Source organism: Schistocerca piceifrons, chromosome 4 (assembly GCF_021461385.2).
Source record: "Schistocerca piceifrons isolate TAMUIC-IGC-003096 chromosome 4, iqSchPice1.1, whole genome shotgun sequence".
NCBI lineage: Eukaryota > Metazoa > Arthropoda > Insecta > Orthoptera > Acrididae > Schistocerca > Schistocerca piceifrons.
In genome coordinates this window covers 60,080,781-60,100,885 of record NC_060141.1, presented here as the reverse complement: position 1 = coordinate 60,100,885, position 20,105 = coordinate 60,080,781, and the positions used below count along the sequence as shown (strand labels likewise).

The 20,105-nt window shown below is 40.5% G+C and overlaps 1 protein-coding gene across 1 annotated transcript in view; it reads left to right on the top strand.

The window, feature by feature from the left end:
* Window positions 1-20,105, top strand: part of LOC124796385 (motile sperm domain-containing protein 2-like) — a 50,421-nt gene that overhangs the window by 911 nt on the left and 29,405 nt on the right. The window contains exons 2-4 of the mRNA XM_047260554.1: window positions 79-160; window positions 233-345; window positions 18,814-19,011. Of these exons, the coding sequence (XP_047116510.1) occupies window positions 79-160; window positions 233-345; window positions 18,814-19,011 (393 nt within the window). The remainder of the gene's footprint in view (window positions 1-78; window positions 161-232; window positions 346-18,813; window positions 19,012-20,105) is intronic.

The window sequence follows — 20,105 nt, the reverse complement described above, 5'->3', positions numbered from 1 at the left end:
CCTCATTAACACATTTTGTGTAGCAATGTGTTGCAAGCAAATTGGTTGACATACTTAACATGCATTTGTTATTTTTAGGTGCATTTTGCTGATGGTTCCCCCACAAATGAAACGTTTTTAAGTGTTGGGGATACACAGCAGAGGGCAGACACTGCAATAAGTAAGTTTTTAATTTTTAATGTCAAATATGGTGATACAGGCATCTATTTTTCATACAACACTTTGTTTTCAGGTTCTGCCCTTGTCATATCACCAGCAGATACCATAAATTTTGCTTTTGATGGAACAGAATTGACAGGAAGTATAACTTTAATGAATACTGACGAAGGAATTATATCATATAAGGTAATGAAATTACTGTTTAAAAATAAGAATCTAGAGGTTATTTTTATTGTTTCTTCAATTAAGTTCAGTGTAACCTGTAATGTCATGGACAACATGCATTGCTAAAGATTTCAGCTTTCTATATCACTTTCCCAATGGTTTTATTGTTTAGAAGCACTGGTTTAAGCAAATTAGCTCTTACATGATAAAGTTTTGAATTTTATGTTCTGTGCAAGATCTTTGCAAAATATTTATCTGTTTTATGGGTGTGAGTGGGTGCAATGGTAACTGCAGTGTGATGTTAAAATACAAATGATACTCCTACTTCCGTATATTCTTCTTTTCAGCAACTTATTTAGGCTATGTTCTCCTCTCCTCAGATAATAATGTAAGCTTATTTACTTCATACGGATTAGGTGCTACAGCTTGTGATTTTCTTTCTTTCTTCTGTCATTTCTTATTAGAATTGAAATATACTGACAAAAACAACAAATTAATGTGCTTTTCAGTAACCTTGGACCCAACAGAGGCAGTCTTATTACTGCACATGCTATAACACACAAAATGTACATTAGAGAATTTTACACTGAAATAAGAGAATGTGTGTTCAAATGTCTACACAGAATAAAAATGTGAAAAGGTACTGATTGCTGTCTTGTAGCGTCATATCATATAATTTTAGATCACAATTAAATATGCTAAATAACAGTATATCAAAGGCATGCATTATCAATGATTGGGCTAATGGTAAAAGTATTAATGGAAAAAATGAAAATTTTTGTGACATTACATAACCCCCTTACTAGCTACGCAATCACAGCTAGCCTGTTTCTTATAACAACTATACTGACAACATATTGATCCAGTAGTTTTTTATACATGGATGAATATCACTTGGCTGTCTCTTCTGACATATTTGTGCTTATTTACATTATAGTCAATATTTCTACCTATGAACATTTCTTATCCATTGTACAAATACAATGTCTGATTGATTATATGTTATTATTCATCAATTTACACATGGAAAATAAATTCAAATTTCTGTATTTATACAGTTGTTTTCACATACATGAGAGATCACTTCGTATTTTATGACTCGGGTATTTCACAAGCGACACTGTGCACAACTAGCGAAGTTCCCCAGCCAATATAACAATATAACTGAATAGTAGATTGTGGTGTTGTGCAGCAGTTCTCTCTCTCCTCCTCTTTTTTTCCTCGTGCTCTCTCTCATAGGGCAGGGTCCACTATTTTGACAATGCAGGGTTTACATGGATAACTGTTTGTATTGAACGAAACATTAAGAAACTTTGACTAATGTCGTAATTTCAGTTTGAACACACTGTCCACAAACAAGATTGATCATTTAGCTTTATATAAATAAATAGGTTTGTTCCCCTCAGATGCACCAAGAACAGCAAGAAAATTTCTTCAGTAACTGTTTTGCCAAACTAATCTGTGTTAGTAGTTATAATACACAAAGCCCTAGCTAATTTCTCATCAATTAAAAATCTTATATTGAGCACAAGTGTAACTCAATATTTTTATGCCATGTCACCTTCCCATAGAAAGTATCTATTAGGACATATCTATAAACTAGCCTGAATAGGAAGTCAGTACTTTAACTTACTTAATAGCATCCTTACTGGTTGTGTTACACCCTCAAAGGGATTTGTTAGTTCTTTGTTCCTTTAGTGTACAGTAATTCCTACTTTTGCTTACTGTCCGTCTCTGCTAATGTTTAATCTTCGTTGTGATAATGTCTAGTTACCCATTATTTCTCTACTTCTCTTCTTTAAAAGTTGTATTAAGGACATCCTATTATCCCAAGTAACTTAAAATTGAATTGAATCTTGAACACTACTCCTCAGTCATTTTCTTGCATATGTAGGTGGGCTTCTTACTGATTAGGCCTAACACTTTCTAATGTAGTTGGATAGGTAAAAAAATCTATTCACCAATCGATGGAAGGAGGACACACACACACACACACACACACACACACACACACACACACACACACACACAGAATTGGGGCAGTCCGTATGACAAAGCAAGCTGGGATATGAAACTTCCTGGCAGATTAAAAATGTGTGCACCGACCGAGACTCGAACCCGGGACCTTTACCTTTCGCGGGCAAGTGCTCCACCATCTGAGCTACCGAAGCACGACTCACGCCAGGAAGTTTCATATCAGCGCACACTCCGTTGCAGAGTGAAAATCTCATTCTGGAAACCATCCCCCAGGCTGTGGCTAAGCCATGTCTCCGCAGTATCCTTTCTTTCAGGAGTGCTAGTTCTGCTAGGTTCGCAGGAGAGCTTCTGTAAAGTTTGGAAGGTAGGAGACAAGGTACTGGCGGAAGTAAAGCTATGAGGACGGGGCGTGAGTCGTGCTTGGGTAGCTCAGGTGGTAGAGCACTTGCCCACGAAAGGCAAAGGTCCCGAGTTCGAGTCTCGGTCGGTGCACACAGTTTTAATCTGCCAGGAAGTTTCATATCAGCGCACACTCCGCTGCAGAGTGAAAATCTCATTCAAGCTGGGATATTTTTACTTCCCCTCTTGTTTTGCCTTCTGCCTCCTTAAAATTAATTTTTTCAATTTTAACTGATTACCATTAACATACGTGAATATAATCTGCATTTTCATAAAAGAAAAAGGTCAGCCCACAGTGTTAAAGAATTTAACACCAAATCTAATTTTGTGCATAGTTTATCTAAAAACAAACATGATGTGACTTACCAAACAAAAGTGCTGGCAGGTCGATAGACACACAAACATACACACAAAATTCAAGCTTTCGCAACCCATGGTTGCTTCTTCATGAAAGAGGGAAGGAGAGGGAAAGATGAAAGGATGTGGGTTTTAATGGAGAGGGTGAGGAGTCATTCCAATCCCGGGAGCGGAAAGACTTACCTTAGGGGGAAAAAAGGACAGGTACACACACACACACACACACACACACACACACATCCATCCACATGTACACAGACACAAGCAGACATTTGTAAAGGCAAAGAGTTTTGGCAGAGATGTCAGTTGAGGTGGAAGTACAGAGGCAAAGATGTTGTTGAAAGACAGGTGAGGTATGAGCGGCGGCAACTTGAAATTAGCGGAGATTGAGGCCTGGCGGATAACGAGAAGAGAGGATATACTGAAGGGCAAGTTCCCATCTCCGGAGTTCTGACAGGTTGGTGTTAGTGGGAAGTATCCAGATAACCCAGACGGTGTAACACTGTGCCAAGATGTGCTGGCCGTGCACCAAGGCATGTTTAGCCACAGGGTGATCCTCATTACCAACAAACACTGTCTGCCTGTGTCCATTCATGCGAATGGACAGTTTGTTGCTGGTCATTCCCACATAGAAAGCTTCACAGTGTAGGCAGGTCAGTTGGTAAATCACGTGGGTGCTTTCACACGTGGCTCTGCCTTTGATCGTGTACACCTTCCGGGTTACAGGACTGGAGTAGGTGGTGGTGGGAGGGTGCATGGGACAGGTTTTACATCGGAGGCGGTTACAAGGGTAGGAGCCAGAGGGTAGGGAAGGTGCTTTGGGGATTTCATAGGGATGAACCAAGAGGTTACGAAGGTTAGGTGGACGGCGGAAAGACACTCTTGGTGGAGTGGGGAGGATTTCATGAAGGATGGATCTCATTTCAGGGCAGGATTTGAGGAAGTCGTATCCCTGCTGGAGAGCCACATTCAGAGTCTGATCCAGTCCCGGAAACTATCCTGTCACAAGTGAGGCACTTTTGGGGTTCTTCTGTGGGAGGTTCTGGGTTTGAGGAGATGAGGAAGTGGCTCTGGTTATTTGCTTCTGTACCAGGTCGGGAGGTTAGTTGCGGGATGTGAAAGCTGTTTCAGGTTGTTGGTGTAATGGTTCAGGGATTCCAGACTGGAGCAGATTCGTTTGCCACGAAGACCTAGGCTGTAGGGAAGGGACCGTTTGATGTGGAATGGGTGGCAGCTGTCATAATGGAGGTACTGTTGCTTGTTGGTGGGTTTGATGTGGACGGACGCGTGAAGCTGGCCATTGGACAGGTGGAGGTCAATGTCAAGGAAAGTGGCATGGGATTTGGAGTAGGACCAGGTGAATCTGATGGAACCAAAGGAGTTGGGGTTGGAGAGGAAATTCTGGAGTTGTTGTTCACTTTGAGTCCAGATCATGAAGGTGTCATCAATAAATCTGTACCAAACTTTGGGTTGGCAGGCCTGGGTAACCAAGAAGGCTTCCTCTAAGCGACCCATGAATAGGTTGGCGTACGAGGGGGGCCATCCTGGTACCCATGGCTGTTCCCTTTAATTGTTGGTATGTCTGGCCTTCTAAAGTGAAGAAGTTGTGGGTCAGGATGAAGCTGGCTAAGGTAATGAGGAAAGAGGTTTTAGGTATGGTGGCAGGTGATCGGCGTGAAAGGAAGTGCTCCATTGCAGCGAGGCCCTGGACGTGCGGAATATTTGTGTATAAGGAAGTGGCATCAATGGTTACAAGGATGGTTTCCGGGGATAACAGACTGGGTAAGGATTCCAGGCGTTCGAGAAAGTGGTTGGTGTCTTTGATGAAGGATGGGAGACTGCATGTAATGGGTTGAAGGTGTTGATCTACGTAGGCAGAGATACGTTCTGTGGGGGCTTGGTAACCAGCTACAATGGGACGGCTGGGATGATTGGGGTTGTGAATTTTAGGAAGAAGGTAGGGGTGTGGGGTGTTGGTGGGGTCAGGAGATTGGTGGAGTCAGGTGAAAGGTTTTGTAGGGGGCCTAAGGTTCTGAGGATTCCTTGAAGCTCCGCCTGGACGTCAGGAATGGGATTACCTTGGCAAACTTTGTATGTAGTGTTGTCTGAAAGCTGACGCAGTCCCTCAGCCGCATACTCTCGACGATCAAGTACCACGGTCGTGGAACCCTTGTCCGCCGGAAGGTCAGCCTTCAGATCACGGATAGCCTGGGCTTCAGCAGTGGTGATGTTGAGAGTAGGATTAAGGTTTTTTTGAAGAAGATTGAGAGGCAAGGCTGGACGTCAGAAATTCCTGGAAAGTTGGGAGAGGGTGATTTTGAGGAAGAGGAGGTGGGTCCTGCTGTGACGGAGGATGGAACTGTTCCAGGCAGGGTTCAATTTGGATAGTGTCTTGGGGAGTTGGATCATTAGGAGTAGGATTAGGATCATTTTTCTTCATGGCAAAGTGACATTTCCAGCAGAGAGTACGGGTGTAGGACAGTAAATCTTTGACAAGGGCTGTTTGGTTGAATCTGGGAGTGGGGCTGAAGGTGAGGCCTTTGGATAGGACAGAGGATTCGGATTGGGAGAGAGGTTTGGAGGAAAGGTCCCTGGTATAGGGACTGATGGAAAGAAGGGTTACAGCCAGAGATGGGAACTTTTAAGTGTGAGGCCTTTGGGGGTAATGCCAAATGTCAGACAAGCCTGAGAAAATATATATATATTTTTATTTTCATTTCAGCCTCATGTTACACTTTCCACCCTCACAACATCCTCTCGACGACCCCATTAAGTTTTATTTACATTCCCTCCGCAAACATGACTTCGCCCTAGCACACTCCCATATTTTATTTTCTCAGGCTTGTCTGACATTTGGCGTTACCCCCAAAGGCCTCACACTTAAAAGTTCCCATCTCTGGCTGTAACCCTTGTTTCCATCAGTCCCTGTACCAGTTGCAAACTGAACAATCCATTGCCCTCACCCACCTAATCCTTCACGTACACATCAACTCAGCCAATGAACACACCCGTCAACTCCTATCCTTAATAAAAGTCCTCAATCTTTCCTCTCCCACATCCACACCGGCTGTTCAGAGCATCCTCCTACAGGCCAACCGCAAATTAGAACAGCATGCCACCCTCCACCTCAAAAAACTACTCAATCTCCTGGTTTCCCACCTCCGGAAAGGCAACTCACTCACCCTTCACAACCTTTCTAGCAAACCTCAACCTCCTCTCATTGCACACAGACCCAGTCTCTCCCATCTACTCAATCTCCCACTTCCAGCTCCACTCCCCCCAAAACCTCAAACTTCCAATCAACACAATCTCTAACCACAACACCCTAATTCAGTAGTTAACCTTTCCTCCAAACCTCTCTCCCAATCCGAAACCTCTGTCCTATCCAAAGGCCTCACCTTCAGCCGCACTCCCAGATTCAACCAAACAGCCCTTGTCAGAGATTTACTGTCCCACACCCGTACTCTCTGCTGGAAATATGACTTTGCCACGAAGAAAAATGATCCTAATCCTACTCCTAATGATCCAACTCCCCAAGACACTATCCGAATTGAACCCTGCCTGGAACAGTTCCATCCTCCGTCACAGCAGGACCCACTTCCTCTTCCTCAAAATCACCCTCTCAAAACTTTCCAGGAATTTCTGACTTCCAGTCTTGCCTCTCAATCCTCCTTCAAAAAAACCTTAATCCTACTCCCAACATCACTACTGCTGAAGCCCAGGCTATCCGTGATCTGAAGGCTGACCAATCCATCATCATTCTTCTGGTGGACAAGGGTTCCACGACCGTGGTACTTGAGCATCGAGAGTATGTGACTGAGGGACTGCGTCAGCTTTCAGACAACACTACATACAAAGTTTGCCAAGGTAATCCCATTCCTGATGTCCAGGCGGAGCTTCAAGGAATCCTCAGAACCTTAGGCCCCCTACAAAACCTTTCACCTGACTCCATCAACCTCCTGACCCCACCAACACCCCGCACCCCTACCTTCTACCTTCTTCCTAAAATTCACAAACCCAATCATCCTGGCCGTCCCATTGTAGCTGGTTACCAAGCCCCCACAGAACGTATCTCTGCCCATGTAGATCAACACCTTCAACCCATTACATGCAGTCTCCCATCCTTCATCAAAGACACCAACCACTTTCTCGAACGCCTGGAATCCTTACCCAGTCTGTTACCCCCGGAAACCATCCTTGTAACCATTGATGCCACTTCCTTATACACAAATATTCCGCACGTCCAGGGCCTCGCTGCAATGGAGCACTTCCTTTCACGCCGATCACCTGCCACCATACCTAAAACCTCTTTCCTCATTACCTTAGCCAGCTTCATCCTGACCCACAACTTCTTCACTTTAGAAGGCCAGACATACCAACAATTAAAGGGAACAGCCATGGGTACCAGGATGGCCCCCTCGTACGCCAACCTATTCATGGGTCGCTTAGAGGAAGCCTTCTTGGTTACCCAGGCCTGCCAACCCAAAGTTTGGTACAGATTTATTGATGAGACCTTCATGATCTGGACTCATAGTGAACAACAACTCCAGAATTTCCTCTCCAACCTCAACTCCTTCGGTTCCATCAGATTCACCTGGTCCTACTCCAAATCCCATGCCACTTTCCTTGACGTTGACCTCCACCTGTCCAATGGCCAGCTTCACGCGTCCGTCCACATCAAACCCACCAACAAGCAACAGTACCTCCATTATGACAGCTGCCACCCATTCCACATCAAACGGTCCCTTCCCTACAGCCTAGGTCTTCGTGGCAAACGAATCTGCTCCAGTCTGGAATCCCTGAACCATTACACCAACAACCTGAAAACAGCTTTCGCATCCCGCAACTACCCTCCCGACCTTGTACAGAAGCAAATAACCAGAGCCACTTCCTCATCCCCTCAAATCCAGAACCTCCCACAGAAGAATCCCAAATGTTCCCCACTTGTGACAGGATAGTTTCCGGGACTGGATCAGACTCTGAATGTGGCTCTCCAGCAGGGATACGACTTCCTCAAATCCTGCCCTGAAATGAGATCCATCCTTCATGAAATCCTCCCCACTCCACCAAGAGTGTCTTTCCGCAGTCCACCTAACCTTCGTAACCTCTTGGTTCATCCCTATGAAATCCCCAAACCACCTTCCCTACTCTCTGGCCCCTACCCTTGTAACCGCCCCCGATGTAAAACCTGTCCAATGCACCCTCCCACCACCACCTACTCCAGTCTTGTAACCCGGAAGGTGTACACGATCAAAGGCAGAGCCATGTGTGAAAGCACCCACGTGATTTACCAACTGACCTGCCTACACTGTGAAGCTTTCTATGTGGGAATGACCAACAACAAACTGTCCATTCGCATGAATGGACACAGGCAGACAGTGTTTGTTGGTAATGAGGATCACCCTGTGGCTAAACATGCCTTGGTGCACGGCCAGCACATCTTGGCACAGTGTTACACCGTCCGGGTTATCTGGATACTTCCCACTAACACCAACCTGTCAGAACTCCGGAGATGGGAACTTGCCCTTCAGTATATCCTCTCTTCTCGTTATCCGCCAGGCCTCAATCTCCGCTAATTTCAAGTTGCCGCCGCTCATACCTCACCTGTCTTTCAACAACATCTTTGCCTCTGTACTTCCACCTCAACTGACATCTCTGCCCAAACTCTTTGCCTTTACAAATGTTTGCTTGGGTCTGTGTATGTACCGATGGGGTTTTTTGTGTGTGTGTGTGTGTGTGTGTGTGTGTGTGTGTGTGTGTGTGTGTGTGTGTGTGTGTGTGTGTGCGCGCGCGCGATGACTCCTTACGCTCTCCCTTAAAACCCTCATCCTTTCGTCTTTCACTCTCCTTCCCTCTTTCCTGATTGATGAAGCAACCGTTTGTTGCGAAAGCTTGAATTTTGTGTGTATGTTTGTGTTTGTTTGTGTGTCTATCGACCTGCCAGCACTTTCGTTTGGTAAGTCACATCATCTTTGTTTTTAGATATATTTTTCGCACGTGGAATGTTTCCCTCTATTATATCCATATCATTAATTTGTGCATAGTTTTATGTATGTAGTTGATTTTCTAATTTAATTTGATGATTCCTATTAGTATCCTTTGTTATAGGGTGAAATCAGTAATTGTTTTGTAACTTAAATTCTATTGTTCACATATAAACAAATATAAATTCTGCACTAATTGTAAGCATTTGGAAGACAAAATACTAGTAATCTTAAAGTATCTATTTGACTCTCTTTGATAACATGTTAGCAAAACCAGCCCTTCATTAATTCCAAAATAATTAACAGTTTTGTCAAAAGTATTGTTTGTGCACTTATATTTGTTAATTTCATGATTTAAACAAATAATTCAGCCTAACTCTTGTAGTAGAAGAAACTGTTAAAAAGATGGAATTTTTCAATGTATTCAGTTAATTTCATGAGTTAAGTTTTAATTGTAATTTCTGTAAATTTAACTTCGAACAATGGATAGTTGCAGTACGTATTATTGTGATGATATATAAGTGCTCGATTTTTGGTCACAAGACAGTCTGTCCACGGCCGAGTTTGACGAGAAACCTGTGTTGGTTAGATCAACAACAATGCTTCAACTTAACTGTGGAATAAGTGTTAAACAATTAAGCCGTGTGTAAAAACAATGATAGTGTCTGCTCCATATGTACCTTTCTATTCTTCAAGAACTGTGAACTTTGTGGTTAGGTTTTTACTGCTCGTAGATGTTCAATAGTAAACTAGTGTAGCAGTATATGGACTTTTGCCTGCAAACTATTAATGAGGCTTATCAAAAGTTAAACAATAGTGCACTGGCCAAATAACTGTTTGTTATTGAGGGGTTGTGTACGGTGAAATTAAAGTACTGTGAAACGAAACTGTGCACTTGTCGGCTACATTATTTACTGTAGTCAGTGTCGGAATCCTCAACCCATTTTTCAGGTGGTCAAGCAGTGCAGTACGTCGACACTGAGGACAACAAATGAAGGAAATAAAGCAGGCAGAACTGCTACATCCCCAACAGTCAGTCTTTTGTCCTCACCCTGTCCAGTAAATCTCCCCTGACCTGGGGTTCTGAGTGACTTTTCCGAACTGTACCCCTTTTCCTTTTGAACTGTACCCCTTTTCCTAAACCTCTCCAGTCCTTTTCCTTCAGCCCTCGACGTTCCGCTTCAATATTTCTGCCGGAAGCAGGAGCCACTGTCTCTGAAAACTTGGATAAGTTAAACCTTTCTGTGTGCCCGTTCTCCTGCTGCCGTTTGGTGGTAGACTTTCTTTATCTATCCAGTTACATTATATTGTCAATAATTAATTATTTTCATTGATTAATGCTTTCATGACTATCACATATTGGTTCATTTAAGAATTTTACCATTGTTTAGGTGACATTCAAAATACTTTTGAAATCCACCTCACTTAGCATTGTACAGTTTTTGGTCCAGTAATTCTAGAGATAGTTTTTGCTGTTTTTTTTCCTCATACCAATATTTCTCTTTAACTTGCCTCTGTCTTCTCAATTCTGGAATTCCTGCCCTTAAGGACTCCCCATTCTCCAACTTCGGCCCTCAGATTCTCTGTTACAAATTTGATTTTCTTTTTATCATTATACATTGTTGGAAAAGCATCTTATAATATTCATAAAAAGACTGTAGGATATATTTCCTCTTCAGGCTTCAAACATAGAAACTTACTAGATAGCCGACTTTCATTTTCTAGACTATATTCCTCCCACCACTCAGTTGCATTTCCTACCATTCCCAATACTTCCTTCTAATTCTCCCTTGTTTTCAGATTCCTCTCATTTCTCTCTCAAATCAGTTTTGTGGGTTCTACAATCACTATCTCCATTGTCTTTACTAGCAGTCCTTTTAGTACTTATCATATGGTTGTGATTAACCTTTCAGCACATTTAATATGGGTGTGGTTAGCAATCTCTGCCATCCACCTAATAATTTCCTGTAACCTACTCTAAGTATGTTCTATTCTGTGTACAAAATCTACTGGTAGTGACTGTCCATAGTCCGATTTTGTTGGATTCTTTCTTTCTAATTCAGTAATCAAATGACTGTCACAGTTCACCTGCTTCTTTAAAGTCTCAAATTTCTATTTGTTTTCCTTAACTGAGTTGCTATGTTGAAAAAACCCTCTTCCCGTAATTTTCTTTGGGCATTCACATCACTTGATGCTTCCTGCACATTTGCCATGTCTTCAGTTTGGAGTACTCTTAAATGTTATTAAACTCACCTTTCAAACACGTTATTTTTAACCAATTCTTCTCCTAACAAAGCTTTAAATTGCTTAATTGATCATTAATTAATTAATCTGATTTTAACAGTGTGTTTTCTGCTATAGACTGCAAAATAATCTTCCAGTTGTTTTTAAAGTTTTGTCACACTGTCATTTAATTCAGCAAATCTGTCTGTATGGTTTTGGTTAAAAGTTTCTCTAATTTTTTTAGTTTGACTATTTAGTTCTTCATTTAAATAGTCCATTCTAAGATTAAACACTTTATTTTGATTTGATATTAGCAGGTGTAATACTTCGTTGAAATTTCTTTTAGTTTCCTATCAGGTTTTTCATCAAATTCGTTACTGGCTTTATTTAATCTTACTTTAGTGGTCAAACTTTTTAGCAAAGGAATACCTTGATATTCTTTCAATAATAGTTTCACAGACACACTCACCAGTAGTTCCATCTCATGTTGTTTACCCTTACAATCACCTTGTGTGTGCTGGTCATCGGTGTCAATGACTGATCTGCTTGTGTAGCAGTGATGTTGGTTGTATAAACTTGCTACTGCAATTGAAAAACAGTGTTCACTCTAGCGAAACCAATCTTAGCTTCGTCATTGTTTGCATCCATAGTGAGAAGATCCGGCTACTGTAGTATCTGCACCAGTGCCAGTTGGGATAGGCATGGATTTCTTGATCTTGAAACTTCCAACAAAATAATGTGGGAGTGGATCAGAGATTTTTCTCAGCACCTGCTATGATTACAGTCTTCTCCAAATTACGTTGGATCATAGTGTTCTTCTTATGGCTATTATGAGATGGAGGATGTTATTAGTGAAACATTACTTTTCTTGATTTCTTGTTTCTTCTACATCAACTTCCTTTCCCTTTTACTCTTCTGTTCGGTGACCAAATGTAATAGAATGTTTCTTCCTCTTGGACTAATTCTCGTGAGTAGATTCAATCGGTTTTGAGATAATTTGTAATTGAGTATATAATTTTAACATCAGTTTTGATCTATTTTTATCGCTAATATGTGAAGAACAGTCTTCTTTCCATATATTAACATAAATATTTTTTGTACAAGTTACAGATAGCTCTGTGGAGATAACTTAACTTTTTCCAACACTTTACAAGAGAACCAAGAACTATTAACAGATTTTTAATGTTAACAGGGAAACTATATATCTCAGGCATCATAGAGTTGGTCCTGTCTGTCTCTTTAGCCTGCACATCAGCCAGTTAATATATAAATATATATATATATATATATATATATATATATATATATATATATATATATATATATATATATATATATATATATATATATATATATATATATATATATATATACTGAAGAGCCAAAGAAACTGGTGCACCTGCCCAATATCGTGTAAGGCCCCCGTGATCACGTAGAAGGGCTGTAACAGGACATGGTATGGACTTGACTAATGCCTGAAGTAGTGCTGGAGGGAACTGACACCATGAATTTTGCAGGGCTGTCCATAAATCCGTAAGAGCACGAGGGGGTGGAGGTCTCTTCTGAACAGCACATTGCAAGGCATCCCAGATTCACTCAATTATATTAATGTCTGGGAAGTTTGGTGGTCATCGGAAGTGTTTAAGCTCAGAAAAGTGTTCCTGGAGCCACTCTGTAGCAATTCTGGAAGTGTGGGGTGTTGCATTGTCTTGCTGGAATTGCCCATGTCTGTTGGAATGCACAATGGGCATGAAAGTGATCAGACAAGATGCTTATGTATGTGTCACCTGTCAATCGTATCTAGACGTACCAGGAGTCCCATATCACTCCCAACTGCACATGCCTTACCTCATTACAGAGCCTCCACCAGGTTGAACAGTCCCCTTCTGACATTCAGGATCCATGGATTCATGAGGTTGTCTCCATACCCGTACACATCCGTCCGCTCAATACAATTTTGAGACAAGACTCATCCGATCAGGCAACATGTTTCCAGTCATCAACAGTTCAATGTCGGTGTTGACAAGCCCAGGCGAGGCTTAAAGCTTTGTGTTGTGCAGTCATCAAGGTTACACAAGTGGGCCTTGGACTCTGAAAGCCCATATTGATGATGTTTCGTTGAATGGTTCGCATGCTGACACTTGTTGATAGCCCAGCATTGAAATCTGCAGCAATTTGTGGAAGGGTTGCACTTCTATCACATTGAACGATTCTCTTCATTCGTCATCGGTCCCATTCTTACAGGACCTTTTTCCAGCTGCAGCGATGTTGAAGATTTTATGTTTTACTGGATTCCTGATATTCATGGTACACTCATAAAATGGTCATATGGGAAAATCACCACTTCATCACTACCTCGGAGATGCTGTGTCTCATCGCTCGTGGGCTGACTATAACACCACATTCAAACTCACATAAATCTTGATAACCCGCCATTGTAGCAGCAGTAACTGATCTAACAACTGTGCCAGTCACTTGTTGTCTTGTATAGGTGTTGCTGACCACAGTGCCATATTCTGCCTGCTTACACATCTCTGTATTTGAATACACACGCCTATATCAGTTTCTTTGGCGGTTCAGCAAAAAGAAGTTGAAATGTTTCGTAGGCTTGTGCAGTTGATATCACAGCCTTTTACAAGGGCCTGAAAACTGTTGCTGCAGACAGCCAGAAAGTGACAGAGAACATACTGTCAAGTCTTCATTCCCACTGCTCCACTTCACAGCTCACCTAAACTGAAATAAAATGTTCTAACTCTCTAAGAATAATGAAAATGATTCAGGAACCAGGATGACAAATAAAAGTCTGTCATTTAATGAAATTTATGATCAGTGTTCACATACACAAGAATTTGATTTGTCAAATTATCAATGTTTTCTATCATACCCAGCACTCATAGTTCAGAGATGAATGCTGCTCTTTGTTCCCATTTACAAAAACTTTAATTATTTGCCTTGAAAGTGGAGGACAATCTTGGACATCTGCCACACAGTTTTTTGTAATATAGTGGGTGACATGTGAAACAGAACAGGGAGAATAAAACACTGGCTTTGCATAAAAATTCATAATCCAAGCTGGATTGGATTGGACTGGACTGGACTGCTGTACAGTTGTACAATTTCGGCCTTAGGCCATTTTCAAGATTTTTATGGATGGTTTTTTGGTAACAGATTATGTCATATAAGTTTTTGCTCCTATGACATCATTTTATGCTTATAAATTAGTTTGAGGTGTTCACACTATTTTAGGAGCATGTTGAAAATTATAGAATCACTGAGTCTGTTCTAGCACATCTCGCACCAATGCATGCTGCAAAAAATGTGGCATTCAGGCTTTTAACAGGTGATTACATTAATGTGGTTGGATAGTGCAGAAAGAACAAAAAACTTCAGGAAGTGTACAAACTCACATGGCCTTACTACAATAAAAGAAACTCTCAAAGACAGGCCAGACTCGGGCACTACAATACAGTAATGCTACAGGAAGCATAACCACAGTAGAAGCATCAGTTATCACAGAAACAAAGGAAATCTAGCATAAAATCCTCAGAAATTTTTAGAGCCATAAACACAGACGTTATGTGGCTGAAGAGACTAACCAGATAATTGTACAAATACACAGACAGACTCAGACATGATCAGAAAATATTGATTTACATTCTGTGGGCACATACATAGAATAAACAACAGATGACTCACAAAGAAGTTTTTATGTAGTAAACAGCACAATCAAAAAAAGCCAGTTCGCTTCAAGAAATAGAAGACTGAAAATAAGCAGGAATCTGTAGGGAAATGATAAATGATAGAGAGAAATTCAGAAACAAAATTGTGAACAAGAAATTTCAACTAAAAGAAAGAAGAAAACGGGAGAAAATATGGACAGAACACACTGAATGAATGAACATTGAAGTTCAGAAAATGAACATTAAAGTTCAAAAACTGTATTACTGGCAGAAATGCTTAACAATAATAAATGACAGTATATTAGAGGCACACATTACCAAAGTTTGCATGAGTGGTAGGAATACAAATGTAAACACGAACAATTTTGTAACCTTACAAATTAAGAGTACAACCCACCTTTACCCTTTAAATTGTTTATATTCCACCAAGGACTTGACTATCATATTTAAGTTTATAAATTAATATAGATGAGTTTGATGCAAATTTTCACCCAGTTCATGGATTTTATGAATACTCTCACAAACACCCAGTGACCTTATCTGAATGGCATGAAGTGGAAGTATAGACTTAAATAACTTTCTTTTTAATAGACATGGCATCTTTAAAATTAGGAACCATTCTGTAATTTTCTCCTAATTCCAAACTTCAGACAACATTCTTGTTCACAAGAAATTCTGCTTCTTCTGGTTTTGTTGAAGTTTACTGCAAAATTAAAAACATTTTCAGAATTTAAAATGTTATCTTTATTGTGTTGCAGCACATCTGAGCTAAAAACACGCCAGTTGCCTTTTTAAATTCTTCTTCGATTTCTTCTACGTGGTGCGGCACTTAAATCTGGACAAATTTCAGTTTGAATTTCCTGTCATATCATAGTTCCACCGAAGGTTGCAATTGGCGTTCTTGAAACCCATAGGCATCTAGTAAACAGTCAGAGCGTCAAAATGACTGAGATGTTATGGGCAAGTGCGGAGTACAACCAAAGAGCGGCGATTATCAAAAGACTTTGGACTGAGCATTTGTGCAATGAAATCGTTAGATTCTTTGGGTACCTGAGATCTACTGGGGAAGGTTCCGATAATCTAGCGAGGAAACCTCATTTGAGGAAATGCATGTCACGAACTGTGGCAGTTGTTGAAAAGTCTCAGGTGCTGATTTTGGAGGGCCTGTGGTAATTGCTGAGGAAATTGGCATCATTATTGAATGTCAGTTAGCAAACAATGCATCAGATGGCAGAGGAGGACCTCACACGAGCTGTTTAGTCGAAAACTGGCTCTCGGATTATATTGAAACGTTCTAGTCAAAGGAATTCTTGCCCCGAATATCCTGTACTTCAACCCCCTCGACTACCATGTTTGGGGCCTACTCGAAAGAGTTAACAATAAAACGAGGCTCCACACACCACTATCAAAGCGACATTTGTGAATATGGACAGTGCTGTTTTAAAGAGTGTGTGCGATCGCTTCATGAAAAGATTGGAGCCAGTCATTGCAGCAGAAGGGGGTTACATCGATTAATGTTAATCTCGAAAGATACCACCACTTATATATAAAAGAATTTTCATTTTCATTTATATTTTGTTTTAATAAATTTGCTTTTTAAAAAAGAGTTTCATTTGTATGTATTTAAGCACCGACCTTGTAGAGTATCATCGCCTTCCAATGAGTGACAGCTGCTGATACACATGCAGGATACAAAATGAAGTAGTTAAGGCCCTGGACTTAAATTCGAGGAGGGGGGTTCAAATTCTTGTTTACCATACAGATTTAGCTTTTGTTGTTTCTGTAAATTGCTGAGGGTGAATACTTGGGGTTTGGGGTGGGAGTCTTTGAAAAAGACACGGGGTTTAGGGTGGGAGTCTTTGAAAAAGACACGGGGTTTGGGGTGGGAGTCTTTGAAAAAAACACAGCTAATTTCCTTTAACTTTCCCAACCTCTTTGTAATGATCTCATTGTCAATGGGATCTTAAAGATTCCTTATTTTTGTTATTACGGTTCTGTGCCTCAATTAGTGAAACAGATCTATTGATCTGAGGGAATTAAAATTTCCTTGAGACAAAAAAGCCTCAACTTCACCTTATAGGATCGCTTTGTTGTCTGTCTGTCCAACTGTTAAAAATCCTTTTCCTTAGCAATGGGTAGTTATGTCAAGTTGAAATTTGTGTCCCATACTGAGGTCTGTGGTTCTTGGTGGTTTAACAAATTGAAGCTTGTTAAGTGATGATCGCCATTTGTCGTATGTTTTGATATTTTCAAACTCGCTCATCAAAACCTATAGGGCACTTCCATTGAACTAAAATCATGAAATTTGGCAAGAAGCAAGGTTTCATGGTACAAGCAAAGGAAAAAATCCGAAAGGAGTTAATATGTAATTACATCACATGAAAAAAAATTCCTTTGTCATTTGTTGTCAGATGTCAAACTTGAAATCCAAACAATCAGTAGTTCTGCATTTAAGTTGACTAGGTTGCAGTGGTGAAAGTCAAACATCAGGCAAGGAATGTCTTTATTGCTCATATGACACGTTTCAGAATTTATCTGCCATGGATATCTAGGAGCAATTACTGCACCTACATATGATGTTTAAAGTTGTATGTGAAATGCCATATCTATATGCAGTAATCACTCCTGGAAAACTGAAGTTGTATAAATTCAGAAACATGTCAAATGAGCAATAAATTTGTTCCTTGCTTGATGTTTGACTTCTAGCACTGAGACCCAGTCAGCCTGACTGAAGAAATAGTGATTGTAATAATAATAATAATAATAATAATAATAATAATAATAATAATAATAATAATAATAATAGTTGCCTGCCTCCTGCATGAATTTGTCAAAAAATTGGCCAGGTGCGAGTAGGACTCATGCCCTTAGGGTTCTTAGCAAACGTAATTATGTACATAGACAGATGATCATCCACTCTGGGAATCGAGAATCTTAACCACTTTTGTCTGCTATCAACATTGGTAGTGACGAGATGCCGGTCCCAGGGATCCAAAGATTTTTGGGAGTCCTACTTGCACCTGGCAAATTCTTTTGTTCAACAAATGGCTCTTTGGTTTTTATATGAACTCCAATGTGATGCATTGAAATCAGCATATGGAGCTCTGTCAGAAAATTAAATACCTTACCACCCTCTTGACTCAGCTTCACTGAAGTTTCTTGAAAATGAGTACCAGTCATAAAATGACTGGTGTCTTTGAGTGTCTGATGACAAGTCAATGTAGACAGTTCTTGACAGCCTTGTACTGACGACCTAGTTTCTGTCCAATATTTGGTCTTCAGATATGTGTGTGTTTATGGCAATGTCTTACCTACATGTCTCGTTAAAGTACTTTCCCTATCGGCCATAGCGGTATGCTCTCGCCACACAGGTTACTTCTCTGAGAGTGAATGAAGGACTGTTGCTTTGATCGAGTAGCTTCTGATGGAGAATGGCATGTGCCAGTGACTATAAGTGTATTATTTTGTATTAACAGTTTGGCCGAAGCACAAACAGGTATTTCAACTTGCCTTGCTGTATATTAAGTTATGTTTGATAATAACAGGGCTGATGTTGAAAGCTTTTGTGGTGAGAAGAGGCCATAATTTAAAGATTAAAAAACAATTTTTGCACATGTGTGTTTTCTGGAACAATGAGCTAGTGTATATTAAACAATGGAAAATGCAGGATGGAATGTAGAAATATTATGAAAAGGATAATTGCTGCTCACCATATAGCAGAGATGCTGAATCACAGTCTTTTTGTTGTGCCTATCTGCGACTCAGCATCTAGACTACATGGTGAATAGCAGCTATCCTTTTCATAACTAGTTCATGTTGATAGAGATTTTGGCTGTGCAGATAATTTCCTCACTTTTTTTTAATTTCAGGTAAAAACTACATCACCTGAAAAATTCAGAGTACGACCAAGTACTGGTACTTTGATGCCTTCTGCTTCTGTGTCCATCAGTATCACATTACAGCCTGGTTACCAAGCACAAGGATTGTCAAGAGAGAAATTTCTTATTATGAGTCTGCCGGTTGAGTCTGGTAACATGAGTCCAACGGAATTGGCTGATCTGTGGAGGGTATGTTTTGCCATGTAGAAACAATGGAGCAATCCAGTTATTTTATAAAAAGTTACGAAAAAGTTACATTTAAGTTATCCACATGAAATTTTGTACATTACATTAAATAAACATGCATGTAAATATTAATATAGCAATGATAGTGTTCTTCAGGTCTGAGTTTCTCCCAGTCCATACGTTCTCGTATAACTTACAGGAATGCAGCCAGGTGGCATTGTCATCAAATGCTAATATTTTGACAGGGGAACACCCTGTCATTTCCAAGGCAAAACTACAGCAAGTAACTGCTGTGCAAGGGAATTTCAAACCTCCGTTTGTAGAGCAATTTCGGTAGGATCACTCACTCACTTGTGCTATCGCAAGCACACACACGCGCTCTCTCTCTCTCTTTCTCTCTTTCTCTTTCTTTCTTTCTTTCTTTCTTTCCTTTTGTAAACACTAGTGTCACCACCAGCCAAAGATGACCAGTGTCCAAAGTTAACATTATTAGCCAGAATCTTTAACAATGTGAATTAGCTCGTTGTTCCAGAAAACACACATGTGCAGAAAGTAGTTTTTAATCTTTAAATTATGTTCTCTTCTCACTACAACAGCTTTCAATATCAACCTGGTCATCATCAAATGCTACTAAATATATAGGAAGACAAATCAGAGTTCCTGTTTGTGCTTTTAGTGTACAATGGGTGAGGTAGCTACCTTGCTCATTTTTTAGTAATTTTCACTGTTGATAACTTCTGCACTTGCACAGCATTTACTTGGTGCAGTTTTGCCTTGAAAATGACAGAGTGTGCACCTGTAAAAATACTGGCAGTTGCCCATGATGCCAATCAGGTGCATTCCAGTAAGTTACTTGAAGAAAGTGTTTTTGCTCACATCATACTGAACTGAAAGACATTTGAATGTGCATTAAACATGTGTACTTGCGAGGTGCAGATGGTCTGGAATTAGAAGCTAACACACAGATTACTGTAGCGATGCAATTCTCTAGACTTTCCAGCCACGTCAACTGGTTTAAAATTTGTGAGCTTTCAGCTGACTACTCCCCTGCCATTGTCTTCCGGTTGCTGCTACCGTCCTTCTATAGCTGCTCAGCC